General features: G+C 35.5%; 1 protein-coding gene across 8 annotated transcripts in view; it reads left to right on the plus strand.

Annotated features, from left to right (window-relative positions):
- Positions 1–16,135, plus strand: part of MPDZ (multiple PDZ domain crumbs cell polarity complex component) — a 154,323-nt gene that overhangs the window by 73,485 nt on the left and 64,703 nt on the right. For 7 of the 8 annotated variants that reach the window (XM_059411623.1, XM_059411628.1, XM_059411630.1 and 4 more), the window contains 6 exons: positions 394–582; positions 2,132–2,341; positions 4,024–4,140; positions 6,454–6,621; positions 12,539–12,823; positions 13,095–13,218. In XM_059411623.1, coding sequence (XP_059267606.1) covers positions 394–582; positions 2,132–2,341; positions 4,024–4,140; positions 6,454–6,621; positions 12,539–12,823; positions 13,095–13,218 — 1,093 coding nt within the window. The remainder of the gene's footprint in view (positions 1–393; positions 583–2,131; positions 2,342–4,023; positions 4,141–6,453; positions 6,622–12,538; positions 12,824–13,094; positions 13,219–16,135) is intronic. The other variant, XM_059411629.1, reaches the window with a different exon arrangement.

Raw genomic sequence — 16,135 nt, forward strand, 5'->3', positions numbered from 1 at the left:
CTTGAGTTGTTATTCGTGAGAATTTTTTCTTTAATATCAAAATAGATTTACATTTTTTTTTCTGACTACAGAGGTGACATAGACACTGATTTAAAAAAAAGTGAAAACTACTCACACTCATGCTGCTGAGATATAACCACTGTGTGTTTTTGTAGGAGATCTTTGAACTATACATTTTTAATGCCAGTTTTATGTTAGGTATTTCTACCACTTTAACAACCTTCAGTAATTACTGCCTTAATTTGTAAAAGCTTCATGATAAGCTGTTTCTACTTTAATCTGTGAGTGGTTTGTTCTGGACAGATGCTGGGACTCTCCCTTTTCCTTGTAGTGTTGGTACATGTCTGCTAATCTAGTGCCCCTGAAATAAGAGCTGTCTGATCTGTTACCCAGCCTCATGTAGATCTAGGGGAGTTCACTGGGTCCTCGGAGACTGAGGATCCTGTGCTGGCGATGACCGACGACGTGGGTCAGAATGCAGAGGAGGTTCAAGGACCTTTGGCCATGTGGGAGGTTGATGTGCAGCATATCGAGCTGGAGAAAGGGAACAAAGGACTTGGTTTTAGCATTTTAGATTATCAGGTAAGCACATTCTATTTAAAATTTTTTAATTTTTTAAGATGATACATGAGTCTGGAGGTCGCTCAGTCCTTAAGCGTCTGCCTTGGGCTCAGGTCATGACCTCAGGGTCCTGGGATAGACCTTGCATCAGGCTCCCTGCTAAGTGGGGAGCCTGCTTCTCCCTTTCCCACTCCTCTTGCTTGTGTTCCCTCTCTCGCTGTTTCTCTATCAAATAAATGAGTAAAATCTTTAAAAAAAAATAAAAAAGATAATATATACTCAAGGTATATTGTAGATAAGAGAAAAGGTAGTTAATATTTTACAGTTACCAAAGACATTTCCTTGTTTCTAGCAAATCTTCCAAAATAATAATTTATATGGTTTATTATATAATGTAAGTTTTCTTTTAACACTGAGTTCATTGAACTTTGAACTTTCATTGAAAATTTGAAGAACATACATTTTAGAAATATTACAGAAATAGTTTTTTTGTTATTTGGGGAATATGTCTAAATCATTTTTATTTCCATGCTCATCATTGATAGTTCATATTTCATATTAATAGTTCAAGACTCAAAGTATTAAATACTTCTTTCGTCTCAAGTGAATTCCTGAGTTGTAATTGAATGGGATTCTTGTCATTGACTAAATGATTAGATTTATAAAGAAGCTTAAATTGGTCAAGTGTAGCATGCTTATCCTGCATTGTTTTCTGTGCTGAGTAACTGAGGAAATGTTTATGCCTGTGTGAGAGAGCACAGCTGTTGCTCCTCATTATTTAATACCGAACCAGAGAGCCATCTCCAATGACTCCCAGGAGTTGTGTTCTTTATAGGGCTTGATTGCGGAGCCTTGTTCTAACACTAAGGTTGCTGCATATCTGAAAACACTGCATCATCACATACTTCATGGACTCTTTCTGTATTCATTTCTAATAGATAGGCCTGACCTTTTAGTACACTCACATCTACTTATATCTCACAATAGTAACATTCTATTAAACAAAAGCTGTTATAGGGGTTCCTGGGTGGCTCAGTCGGTTGAGCATCTGCCTTCAGCTAAGGTCATGATCCCAGGGTCCTGGGATGGAGCCCTGCATTGGGCTCCTTGCTCAGCGGGGAGCCTGCTTCTCCCTCTGCCTGCCACTCACCCTGCTTGTGCTCTCTCTCAGTCAAATAAATAAATAAAATCTTTAAAAAAGAAACAAGCAGATGCTGTTGTCAGTAATTTGTGGATCTGACATCCAGCCTCACAAGATAGCTATAAGATTGGACAATTTATCAAAAAGTTAAAGTGATAATTTTATAGTGATCTATACAGTTGAAGTGGTCTACTCAGGAACAGCTTGGTACTTAAGGATGCCATGCTCTAGGGGAACTCTTCCTACACTCTTAAAAATGGAGATAGGGTTTACTTCTCTGTTGAGAAGTGTTGCATGAAAATTCTTTTGTGAGACTTGAAACAGTTACCCATTCATTATAATTCAGTGGCCAATCTGTGAAAACATTTTTTCAATTAAAAAGGAGCTACCTTCTTCTTTAATTTTTTCTTTCCTTCCCCATTTTGTCAGGATCCCATTGATCCTGCGAGCACTGTGATCGTGATTCGTTCGTTGGTGCCTGGCAGCATTGCCGAAAAGGACGGACGGCTTCTTCCTGGAGATCGCCTCATGTTTGTCAATGATGTTAACCTGGAAAACAGCAGTCTGGAGGAGGCCGTGCAGGCTTTGAAGGGCGCGCCAGCGGGAACTGTGAGAATAGGAGTTGCTAAACCATTACCCGTAAGAATTCGGATTTTATCAATTTTTTTTTTTTCATTTTGTAAACAAAATGGCTCTTAGGCTTACTTTTAGCTTCAGAAAGTGTTCTCATGAGTGAATTGTGATTTTTGGTATTTTTCGTCAGTATGGTTGCCGTCCATCTGAGTATAAAGATTTAATTTTGAGTCATATTTTTTTAAAAGAATAAAGGACAGAAAATGAGATTCAGAAATAAATTTATAACTTTATGGTTTTGTGGTATGCTTTTGATAATAAGGTCATGATGAATACAGAATTGAATATTTTAAAACAAAAATGCCTTAAAATGCCTGTACCGATATGGTGTGGTATTAGAGAAATTTAAGGGCATTCACAACTAGCAGTGCAATCTTTAATTATAGTGGAATAAAATAGAATCTCTTGTCAGTGTGGGTTAGGGTCCTGAATTCTGTTGATTTCAACACATTTCTTGTCTAATTACTGCAGAGCAAGAAATTGAACTTTTCACAGTGGGTTGATCAGCTTGTGGCTCTTCTTCTGGGAGGCAATGTTCCTCTTGTCATTAATTAGTGCAGTATTAAAAACAACTAATCAGTTCATGCTACATAATGTCAGTATGTTTACTAGATATTGTGATTACAACATAGCACTTACCACTGAATTGCACGTAAATATTAGAGACATTTTCAATATTCATGGGGCTTTTTTAATGTATAAATATATTTTTAAGTCAAAGGGCAAATACACCTTTTCTTAAGAAAACACAAACACATAGGTACATTTGCATAAACATGAAAGAACAATTTGTTGACTTTATGAAAGAATTTGTTCAAATAGTAAGCTTTGTTAATACATTTGCAACATTAATTAGATTTTTCATGCCTTACTTTGTATTCCACAACGAAGTTTGGTAATCTATGAAAATATATTTCTGACAACAGAGGAAAGAAGAGAACTTCTGCATGTGTTGCTGATTCAGGGTGACGTAGGCAAGACAATCTATTTTAGGCCATTTTATTAGAGATTGGAATGAATATATTAGGTTTTCCATCAGTGTGATCCATCAGTGTGATATAATAGATTAGGAATGTAATTTAGAATCTGTACATGTAGAGGTTTTTTTTTTAAGCTATGTTCAATTGAGAGACTTCACTGTAGGGTTCTCTGACATTCCTTGTCAAGTAAATGACATTCTTTAAAATAATACTCTAGTAAGGGATGACAGAGAGAAGATGATCCTTCCTTTTTAATGTTGTTTTTTCCCCCCTGCAAATTCTTTTATATCTTAACACCTAAAAGGCCCCTTACTTATTTTTACATTGAGTCATTGTTTAGCCAGAATATTTGGCAGATGAAACTGACCAGAAGATTATTATATAATACAAAAAAAAATTATTGATTTTGATCTTTTATAAGGAGAATGAAAAAATTAGAAGGGATTTTCATCTAACAGATGATGTATTGGTATTATTGGTATTAGAAGAATGTCCTTATTGTACTTTAACAAATAAAAACATTAAATATGAATATTTATCATATTTCATGTTCATCATTCTATGTCTGTCATGTGTTACCATGTGAAAACATTCCCATTTTTTCCCTCTCTTCTTACTTTTTTCTACCCCCCATCTTTCTCCTTCCTTCCCTCTTTGCTGTTCTCCTTCAAACTCCTCCTCAAACACTGAGTCTCCTTCTCCCTGCAGCTTTCACCAGAAGAAGGGTATGTTTCTTCTAAGGAGGATTCCTTTCTCCACCCACCACACTCTTGCGAGGAGGAAGGGCTGGCTGACAGAGCTGTCTTCAGGGCTGACTTGGCTCTGGTTAGTGGCCACAACATATCAAGTCTTCTTTCAGAAATCTCATGTCTTATTTTTGCTTTTCAAAATATTCTAAAATCTTACTGTATACTCTTTGTTCATAATGTTTTGGAAAAACCGGACATTTTCATTTCAATTCTAGTGGTTCTTATAGTTCAAAATAGGAAGAAAAACCATAACACATGTGAAACTATTTGCTGATTTAGGGAAGAAATTCAGTTAGCAATGCATTCTGACAACTAGTAGAGTTAATCTTCACATCATACCAAAAGTTGTTGAAGCACTCGTTTGCTTGAATTTCATACTTGGGGCATTTCTAGGCATTATTTAGCTGTTTTCAGTTAATCAGTTGTTTTGGCTACCTTTGAATGGGGTAACTAGTATATTTTTTTCCATTCGATACAAATAATGGGAAAACCACATAAATTGGTTCAGTTATTAAGAACACAGAAGTCTCCAAAATAGTCAAAACCCATGTTTACTATGATTACAAAATATAATAAGCATCACTGTTTTACTACAAAATTTTAAATTGAAATTATATTTTTACTTGATCTATATAAAATCATTCATTAGAATAAATATTTCTGGACCACTGGAAGTCACTTTGATGAATAAATGAATGAATTTTGCTGCTAAGAACCTTATTTTCTTAGTAGCGAGACAATACTATAGCAATAATTAAGATACAAAGCTAAATACCAGATATAAATAAACATGACATTTATACAACATAAATATAAAAATTGGATGTCCTATTCCATTACTCCTATTAAAACCAGGTTCCTGGCCCAACTTTCCTTTTGGGAAAAAAGTACCCAGTATGACTAGAAAGGATGTGCCCAGCTTTTGAAATCCTTGTTTTAGTGTATCAGAATAGAGTGAGGTTTAAAACCCATGGCATTCTCCATTATGTATTTCTAACCAGTTGTGCACATCTTGCTTTAGAATAGAGTATGAATTATTTCTTTGATTTTGATAAACCTAATTTTTGAGAGATAGTTTTTCTTGTTAATATTTTTTAATTAACCAGCTCCTGAAACTGCCTTTTGGAAAGTTTTAGTGTATATTATAATAAATACAATAATATCATATTACAATGTCATCAATAATCCATGACACAAAGCTTAGTTAATGCTATCTATCTAGATAGTGATGTGAAGTATTTACTTTCCAGATTGTTGTACCTGATAAACATTTGTGAAGGGTAAAACTCCACACAGTAGTTCACTAGTGAATTTGAACATGTATTTAAAATATATTATTAGAGGGAGGGTCACTTGGAAGTGGCAAACCTATATTCTTGGCATGTTTTTGCAAGAATGAGACCTGGTATAATTTATAATTCTTCTGGCAAAACAAGTTGAAATCACAAAGAAGTAGAACACATAGGACTTTGCCATCAAGACCGAAAATGCTGATAATATAATAATTAGGTTAGTTCTACCTATTTTAAAGTGTAACTGAGTGAATTGTAAATAGAGCTTTAAGCTCCTCATGAGTTGATTCTTTCACTTGGTTCTGCATGAAAGGTAGTAAGAGGAGCTTTAGATAATATTTAGTGAAATGTTCTGCTTTATGTGAGTTTTCCAGCAAAAGGAGTTCATAACTTTATAGCTTCCCCATCACCATAATTAGGCCCCTTGTTTGTTAGTATAATTTTAGTATAAAATCACAGATATTCTTTTTGGTTTCTGATGATCACCAGCAAGTTCTGAATCAGCAACTCGGATGGTTTTAAAATCTAATTTAAAATAACTTAAAATAGGGGTACCTGGGTGGCTCAATCAGTTAAGCACCTGACCCTGGATCTCAACTCAGGTATTGATCTCAGGGTCATGAGTTGAAGCCTTTCATTGGGTTTCATACTGCGTGTGGCACCTACTTAAAAAAAAAAAACTTAAAATATATTGTTTTAGTGAGCTTTATAAATAGATAATTGCCTAACTGCCTTGTTGAATAGTAGTTTATTTTAGTTGAATAGAAAAAGTGTTGACCTCTTTCATTTTATTATAAAATTCTAGAAGTTGGGCAGGTAGTTTTAAAAAACAATGTGAACTGGACAAAGTAAATATTTTCCTTAATTTATGAAATCACTTAAAACTTCGAATCAACCCGGGCCTTTTGTTAATTGTTGCTGTTGTCCTCTTATTGGTGGAATGCATAACTGATGCCAGTTTGTCTCTGACATGTTGAAGAGGGTGAGGAGGTCATGTAGGAAACAGTATGAATGCCGGTATTCTTTTTAGTCTCAAGTGGAGACATGTCATATATGTAACCAGAATTCCCAACTGATATTATCATTTTGTTTCCTAGGTGGACACAAATGAGGCTGACTTAGCAGATGAATCTACATTTGAGTCTCAGTACTCTCCTGATAATGACAGTATCTACTCCACTCAAGCCTCTCTTTTATCTCTTCATGGCAGCGCTGGTAGCGATGGCCTGAACTATGGTACCTCCCTTCCATCTTCTCCTCCCAAGGTACAGAGGGGAAACTGTGGGAGTGGTATGTTAGAAGCATTTTGTTTGTCCAGTCATGGATTCATTATCAGATTAAAGTGCAGTTTTGTCCAAGTAGTGTTGATTGAGCATCTCTCAGACCACTAGGTATTATTTAAGTCTCGGTTCTATTGTATGGGATGATAGAGCCAAGGGTTCAAATTTTTGAGTAGGACTTACATGATAGAAAAATTTTAATGGAATGTATTTCTCAAATTGTGTATTTATTTAGCTGTGTCTGCTTTAGAAAAATCATGAGGATAACTTTATTTTCTGAATGGTTTTAAAATTGATTTTCATGTAGAGTTGGATAGAAAATATTTTTTGGATTAATTTCATATTTACTAACAAGTTAAACTTAATACTGTCTTGTGTTTTTATATAAAATGATGCCAGTAAATACTTTACATAGAAATCACAGTGAATGGCAAAGTATGGTTAAGTCTCTGGATATGAATGAAGAATTTAGTTACTATTCAGCATATCTGTGCCAGGTATATTTTAAAAATAGATTATTGGCATAAATGCCCCAACTCTTCTTCATTTTCTTGGTGATGTACTTTATAGTGTTTAGTAAGTAATATTTTAAAACCTGCCCTATCTTTTGGGCTTGAAATTTGCATTTGGAGTTTTGCTTTTTAGTGGCTTGAACACTGTTTCATATGTTGGTCCTTCGGTTTTCACTTGTGTCAGTGACCTCTTCATATCTTTTGATAGTTTTTATATTGTGTTGTCTGTCCTCATATTGATTTTTTGGAGTTTCTTTTATATTTTCTACAAATACAAATACAAATACACAAAACATTTCAGTGCATTTTATGAGTATGTGTGTATGTGTATTAAAAAAAAAAAACTAAGAATGTATAGGAATGACATTTTTTAACTCCAGGAAAGAAGTTATTCTTTGAGAAAGAAGGAAGCATGGGAATTCAGCTGGATGTGTTAATACATTATATCCTTCTAAGAGGAGAGATTGAAGAGAATATGGCAAAATGTTAACATCTAATCTAGGCAAAGAGTTCATGTACGGATATAAATTCTTTATTCTTTCATGTTGAAAATAAACCATAAACAAACATTAAAAGTCAAGATAAGGGGCCGCCTGGATGGCTCAGTTGGTTAAGCAGCTGCCTTCGGCTCTGGTCATGATCCCAGAGTCCCGGGTTCAAGTCCCACATTGGGCTCCTAGCTCTATGGGGAGTCTGCTTCTCCCTCTGACCTTCTCCTCTCTCATTCTGCCTCTCACTCTCTCTTTCTCAAATAAATAAGTAAAATCTAAAAAAAAAAAAAAAGTCAAGATAAGAAGACTAGACAGTAACTTTCTTAAATATATGAAATATATATTTGCCATATAAATTGAATTCAGCAGCAAGGATATCTATACTTTTGAATAAGATGTAAAATAGAATTTCCACAGGTCTAGCACAGTTTTCCTCTATTCCTGATTAGCAAGTAATTTTGGGGCCAGAACGTTTTCAAAGCATTTTCTTTTATGTTCAAGGTGCACCTGTTATCCTTGCAAATGATGCTGGGCAATCTCCTTGAATTGGTTTGCAAGGTATAATCTTGAATGGAGCAGCTGCTCCTCTCTCACCACACCTGAGACTGTCTATGTGCCTGCGTCCTGTCTGGAACGTGTTCAGTCTTTACTGGCCTCGGGGCTGGAAGCTGAGTTCATCTCCTAATGGACTCTCCTAATCCATAGCATAGCGTACTGCCTCTTGCCAGTGGGACAGATTGCATTGTTTAACTTAGTAATTGTTACTTAAAGGGATTACACAATCTGCATACTGAGAAGCATATATTTTACAGGGCAAATGCTGGCTGTATGCAGCACAACATATTGGCTTACTGAAGTCTATTTGCCTCCTTTTTTTTTTTTTTTTTTTTTTTTTAAATTCCCGAGCAGTTTACTCTTTTGTTGAAGCAGATTCTGGCAAGCTGGCCTATCAACGGAAATATTTAAACTATAAAACAACAAAGAAGACATTAATGAGGATGTTTTAAAACACATTGTGAAACTGCTGTGTGCTTTCAGTTTTCTTAGAAAGTAGGACTGTTTCTGCATCGTGGTAAATCTCTGCAACATTGTTTTTTATGTTTGTTTTTATTTTGCAGTGTCTTTATAGCACCAAGATATTTACCAGAAAATTGTATGTAAATAAAAAACTAGGTGATGTATTCATCTTCCTGTTTCTTTGCACTAAATTTATTTTAAAAAGACAGAATGGCAATTTGTTACAGAATTTAGAACTGGCCTTTTTTTTTTTTTTTCTGGTCACTTAAGAGTGAGCTCATTTTGGAACCCTCTAATTGATAACATAAAACCTTATAATATACGATATTTAAGACAGAGAAGCCTCCATACTGATTTAAAGAAGTATAGAGTGTGAGCATCTCAGTGATTCCTCAGGTTTTTGACTTTGCTAGACATGTAATAACCTTGATGGTAAGAAATGTACAAACAATTACACCTTGGTCAGGTATGCTGCCAGAAGTTGTAAATAATGGATTCCATGATTCAAATAAATAAATAAATAAATATACCTATTCCTGTAGATCTCTACTTACTGTCATTCTGTAGCCTCACTATTGCTGCCTTCACACCCAAGCTCAAAATGTTTGTTTGTTTGTTTGTTTGGAGAAACAGTATCAAAAACTAATATAATAACTCTAGCCAAGATGATGGGAATCACTGTGGAAGTCTTAGGGACAAAACTGCAAGTTCTCGAAGCACAAAAGAAGTCCCTTTTTGGCTCAGTAGGGTTGGTGCGCAAACACTAGAGGAAGTACTGTACCTTGTGTCAGGAACAATGGGAGGAGGATGGTGAGTTGGGAGTGGCTGTGCTTTTAGTATGTTTTCTGAGTGTGGAAGGACTTCTGTGGTGGACTGCTTATGAGGAAAATCAGCTTGTGTCCAGTGAATGTTTCAGGACTTAGCTAGTCTATATAAATAAATCATCCAGGGAAATAGCGTGCCCAGGTATCATCCTAACTCACTCATCACCCTTCAACAGCTCTCTTCAAGTGTATTTGACATTTTTATTTAACCTCTCATTTTTTTTTTTTTAATTTCCTGGAGAATAAGAATGTATTAAGTAGAGGCACGTGTTAATGTGGATTTTTGCAAGACTTCAATTTGGGTACCAAGTTACACTAGGAGATTATGGAGTTATTTTCGAACATCTTATAGGGGAAGAATTGCTTTTCTTTGAGATCCATAAGACTTTTAAAAATAAAACTCAGTTGGTTGTTCAGCAACCAGAAACGTTTCTGAAGTAGGCGTATGTTGTCTGCCGTGTTGATTAGCTCTTTCTTTTCTATGTGTCTGTGTTAACTCCTTTATGAATAATGCATGGAAATTTTTGTCACACGATTTATAGTAAACCCTAGTTAACAAGGGCGGCTTGGAGTCCTTTTGTGATGAAAAGGAGTTTTAATTGTTATCTTTATTTGAGGTTTGGGGAAGATGATATGCTGCTAAGTATTATAATTAATTTAGTAATACAGAAGCTAATTCTGTAGTATGTGCATTGTTGTTTTTCATTAGAACCGAATCATCAAAGTTGGGTGAGTGGGCCAACAGGTTATTGTCTACGTTCCAGCAGTGTGGAAGATAATGGTTTCCTTTCATTGTTCCTGAAGAGTCTAAGGACATTACTTGCTTGTATGATATTCCCATTTGCCTCAATTCTTTGTGCCAGGAATATTTGATAATTCCAGAAAGATGATAACATGCTGATAAGAGGAATGTAATTAACTCTGTTGGAAAAATTGATTACCTTTTAGAAAAAAATAGAAAGAGATCCGTATTTCACACCACACCCTGAAATAAATTCTAGAAGGGTTAAAACAGACCTGAAAAGAAAACATTTATAAAACAGAAGGAAAAGACTAGAAAGCATTTCTTTTTCTTTGTGTGGAAGAACTTATTAAGCAACTTTTGAAACTCTGTAGTACAAAGTGTTGATAAATTTGATTATGTAAAGAATTTCATAAATTTACATAAAGAATTTAAAGAATTTGATTTCTGCATATATATCTATATAACATGTGCAAACTGAAAGATAAGTAACAGGCTGGGGAAATACTTGTGGTATATATTACAGACTTTACCTACAGAGTATGTCAATGATAGGAACAAGTGGAAACCCCCTGATGAGAAGTTGGATAGACTATATGAAGAGAGTGTTGACAGGAGATATATAAATGGCGTGTCCTCATTAATTGTCAGGGACATGCATAGTAAATACTAAATTTTATATTTACTAGAATATATTTCTTTCAGATCAAATTACCAAACTTATTTAGGGTTGGCAAGATTAGTTCTCAGGTAGTCCTACATCTGTGAGAGAAAATTGACTGTTTGGTGATACTTATCAACATTTTAAGTGTGCATATTACTTAGCCCATAATTCTAGGAGTTTATACTAAATAAATTTTCTCACATGTACAAAGATGTGTAATACAAATAACAATAATGGCTAACAGTTATTGGGCATTTTCTATTAAGTCAGACATGTTATTAGTACTTCGCAGTATTAACTCTCTGTCCTCCCAATAGTCCTGAACTAGGTCCTTCTGTTTTCCCCCAATTAATCCATGAGGGGACCAAGGCACAGAGGATGGCTAGTGGAGGAATGAGAGTCTGAACATGCCCTCTGGAGTCTGTACTCCGGGGCCTTTCATACTTAGGGGTGGCTCTGTGGTCATAAGAAGATTGAGGTTGACGTTTATTTACTGACATGGAAATCTCTCATGTCTAGATACAAAGTTGCTTCAAGAAAGAAAACAAAACATTCTACTTAATTAATGGTTTAGGTTAGTTTTAAAAATGTGTAACTGCTTGTATGTGTGAGTGTACTTGTGTACTTAAACATGTTTAGTAAGCAAATGAGTAAAAAGTTCTGACCAATATTCAGCTGGTTCCAGCTCTTTCTACTGGGGGAAAAATGGAAGTAGAAGCCATAGGGAGAGCTTTCATATTATACTCCATATACACACACACATATATGTATACCTGCATGGCCCGAATCTTTCCTGATGATAATGTATTCATATGCTACTTTTATATTTTAAAAATATTAGTAAGAGAATTAAAGGGAAAACTGTTATGTTTATTCAGTAGCAGTTCATGGAGCAGCTGCTTGCCCAAAGCACATAAGTGATAGAATATATCTGTTGTAAATAGATGCATATGTATACATTGAACTAGAATTTTAGGGTTTCAGGGAATTTTAGAAACTAAATATAAAGTCAGGAGAGGTTCTGTTGTAATGAATAGGTTGTTAATAACGGAGCCTAGAGTAGAGCCTATATCTTACTCTACTCCTTCTTGGTATTCACTTTTTTTTTATCTTGCAGAATGTCTATGAAAATTTTCCCTATAATAATTTGAGTTGCATAGCTTTCTGTTTTCTATAAATATCTAGAAATGCCTATCAAAATAATTTTTCCTTAGAGATTCTTGTAAATCAGAATCAATATTTTCTTTAGGTTCTTGATCTTACATAGGAATTTCATACTGATTGAAAGTGAACTACTCTTTAAGATTTGAAAATACAAGTCACTTGCTTTCCTTTGTGAATTAAACTATAATTTTGTTTGTGAATAGAACACACTATTGCACCTAAATGATATCATGTATGCTATATAGTGCAGGTATAACTCAGTTGAACATGGCATACATGATCTATAGAAAATGTATTCAAAAGCATTTATAAAAACAAAGATAATGCAAATATCAGGTAAGAGAAGAATTTGTATGTTTGCTAATGCTTCTTGAGTAATGAATAATTATGTTTTTTTTCTCCACTAGTTACTTATTAAGAAATGGTCTTGCAAAATACATTGATGTAACTCTGGCTGTGACTTTTATTTTTTGTTCTTTAATCATCAGGATATTACTGAAAATTCTTCAGATCCAGTATTTGATCTGCACATGTCCTTGGAGGAACTGTACACCCAGAATCTCTTGCAAAGACAGGATGAGAGTCTGTCTTCAGCAGACTTGAGCATGGGTCCTGCCTCTGGCTTTACTGCAAATGATTATACACCTGCAAATGCTACTGAACAGCAATACAAATGTGAAAACAAAAGAACGTGGGCTGACTCTCACCCACCAAATGAAATGATATCAAGTGCAGAACGTCCTTCTCCTGTGCTACCTGATTCAGCGGGAAAGGTAACATTTTAAATACGTGTATTGTATGTTATGGTGAGGTTAGAAACAGTGGCACTGTGGAGTATTCTGGCTGATCTCTGCCCTTAGAGCAAATGCTCTCTTGACGTTAAGATTTTCAGAATCCAACCTATGAATTTACTTTGGTTATAGCTTCCTGCTGAAGAAGGAACAGCCAATTAGAGAACAGGGGTGATGTTGAAATCATACTCCAAAGTCTTGTTTTCCTTTCCATGTGACTTATTTATTTACTTACTTACTTATTTTCTGTCAGGGCTCCGAGTTCTTAATTCAACAGAGCTCCCTGACCTCGACTGCAGAGTGTGTCATGCTTCAAAACCTGTCTGAAGAATCGTTTGAGAGGACTATTACTATAGCAAAAGGCAATTCTAGCCTAGGTAGGTTCCTTCCTTTCCACATGTATCTTCCTTCTCAACCCCTTTGCCAGAGATGAAATACTAAACACGGTTTCAGCATTTTGGGCTGTAGGCAATAAAATAGATGTTATAAGTGTTCCTGTGGGTTTTCTGGTTCTCATTTTATGTACTCTTTATTTTTCCTGAAATGGTTAACAGGTTTGTTTACTTCTGACTAGCTTAAATCCTCACTCTCTTAATTATTTAAAAGTATTCATGAGCCTCATTCACAGTCAAGTAAAAGATATATGAATTGTTTGTGTATGAAACAGCAAATCAGAAAAGGAATTCTTAGGAAACGAAAAGTCAGCAATTTGGAATTCTGAATTCTTTGAAAAAGTAAATTATTAGTTTCTTTGAATGTTACCAGTTATGCATAAGTCAGTTTGTATTTAATTTCTTTCATTCACTGAAATAAAGACGAAAAAGACAGCCAGGTGTGCCACCACCAAACTATAAATGCAAGTTATGCAATATTTCTTCCCAGGTGGTGGGATTTTTGTGTCCTCTTTTACCCATAAAGGGGTTGAGGCTGGTTAATAATCACAAAACCTAGTGAATTGGGGAAGAAGATTTCCTTTAGAAATAAAATCCTAATTACAATAGCTAAAAAATATGGAGGCAGAGCACATTTGTTCTTCGGCGCTCATGTGGTGCTGGTTAATAGAATCATAAACTAGTTTCTCTGAATGTCCAGCTGCAGCCCGAGACACTGTTTAGCTCTACATCAGAGATCTTGTTCCGTTTGTCATGTAACCAAGCAATGCCCTTTGCATTGATATCCTCTGGCAGAATCTTGTTTCCTTGTTAAATTTGAGACTTGGCAGTGAAGTCTAACAGCGTTTATGTGGTGGTGAGTAGAATCCAGTCTCTGTCTCCTAAATTTTGTTCCATTTGGTGGCAGCTGGGTACTACCAAGAGCAGCTAAGTGCAGAATTATACCAAAGAATTTCATTTAGCTTGACTATTTCTTATGTATTACATTTAATAAAATAATATAAAACTTAAGCTATAGAACTTTCTAAATTTGTTAATTATGAGACATAGTATGGATATCTAAATGTGTCAGAAATATTTCATCTGTTAGTGAAGTGTTTATGAAAGCCTGTTACTTTGAATACTAATTCTATAGGATGTTAATAGAAGTTATAAATGGGCTACAAATTTAGAAGTTGGGAACGTTACACTTAAGGAGACAGGTTTTTGTTTGCATTGCTTCTCAGTATCTTTGGTATTCAAATATGCATTGTTGATCTCTAAGAAGTTATAGAATCCAGCATTTCTTACATTTAATTGACCATGGAATCCTCCCCCGCCCTTTTTCTTAACCTTCTTATAAGGCAGAGATTTTGCAAAGCCCATGTGAAAATCCCTATTCTCGTGTAATTATTTAATTCAACTATTGAACATTTATTGTGTTCTATATTCGAGTCACTGTTCATAAACACCACAATTTAACCACTTTCCTCAAGGAATATGAGTTTAAGAGAGTAAGCAAATTGACATATCAAATCCTAAATGTGTTCATATGAAGAACATGGAAAGCTTAAAGGAGAGAATAGCTGATCCCTGCTCTGAGTATGGAGGAGTTTAGAAAGACTTTAGGGAAAATTTATCACATAATTTATCACATAGTTGGGAAGCTGCTAGAGCTGAGGCAGAGACCTATGAAGCATTACTGAACTTTGTGTGGCATGGATGAAGTGGGGCGTGACAGTGGGCAGAGTGAGACTTGATGCTAATGGAGTGATAGGTGGGATACACTTTCCAGGGGTCCTGTGCAGGACACAGGCCTGTCCTAAAATCCTCCTGCCTGCCAGAGGTTCCTATGGGCAGTGGTTGCTGAGAGCAGAAGAGTGATAGGGTCAGATTTGGTTTGGAGACCATTCTGGCATAGGTTGGTAAAGTATTTTGGAAGCAGTTGGGAGACTCATGTAAGAGTCATGGTTTGAGCATACCTGGTTTTATAAACTGAGCCTTTGGATTGTGTGCCTATTTTTAGTTGGCTGAGAGAATGTTGAATTTTGTCTACTATTTTTGTCTGTTGAGATAGCTGAATGGGTTTTTGTTTGTTCTATTAGTATGTCAAGCTACATACCTTTTTTTAGCATAGTCCAAGATACATAAAATTGACCATTTAAAATATTTTGGGCTCAATGTGAGAAAGGAATCCATCAAAATCCTTGAGGAGAACACAGGCAGCAACCTCTTTGACCTCAGCCACAGCAACTTCTTCCTAGGAACATCACCAAAGGCAAGAGAAGCAAGGGCAAAAATGAACTATTGGGACTTCATCAAGATCAAAAGCTTTTGCACAGCAAAGGAAACAGTTAACAAAATCAAAAGACAACTGACAGAATGGGAGAAGATATTTGCAAACGACATATCAGATAAAGGACTAGTTCCAAAATCTGTAAAGAACTTATCAGACTCAACAACCAAAGAACAAATTATCCAACCAAGAAATGGGTTGAGGACATGAACAGATATTTCTGCAAAGACATCCAGATGGCCAACAGACACATGAAAAAGTGCTCCATATCACTCGGCATTAGGGAAATACAAATCAAAACCACAATGAGATATCACCTCACACCAGTCAGAATGGCTAAAAATTAACAAGTCAGGAAATGACAGATGCTGGCGAGGATGTGGAGAAGGGGAACCCTCCTACACTGTTGGTGGGAATGCAAACTGGTGCAACTACTCTGGAAAACAGCATGGAGATTCCTTAAAAAGTTGAAAATAGAGCTACCCTACGACCCAGCAATTGCGCTACTGGGTTTACCTTAAAGATACAAATGTAGTGATCCGAAGGGGCGCGGGCACCCAAATGTTTATAGCAGCAATGTCCACAATAGCCAAACTATGGAAAGAAACCAGATGTCCATCAACAGAT

Source organism: Mustela nigripes, chromosome 9 (genome assembly GCF_022355385.1).
Source record: "Mustela nigripes isolate SB6536 chromosome 9, MUSNIG.SB6536, whole genome shotgun sequence".
Lineage (NCBI taxonomy): Eukaryota > Metazoa > Chordata > Mammalia > Carnivora > Mustelidae > Mustela > Mustela nigripes.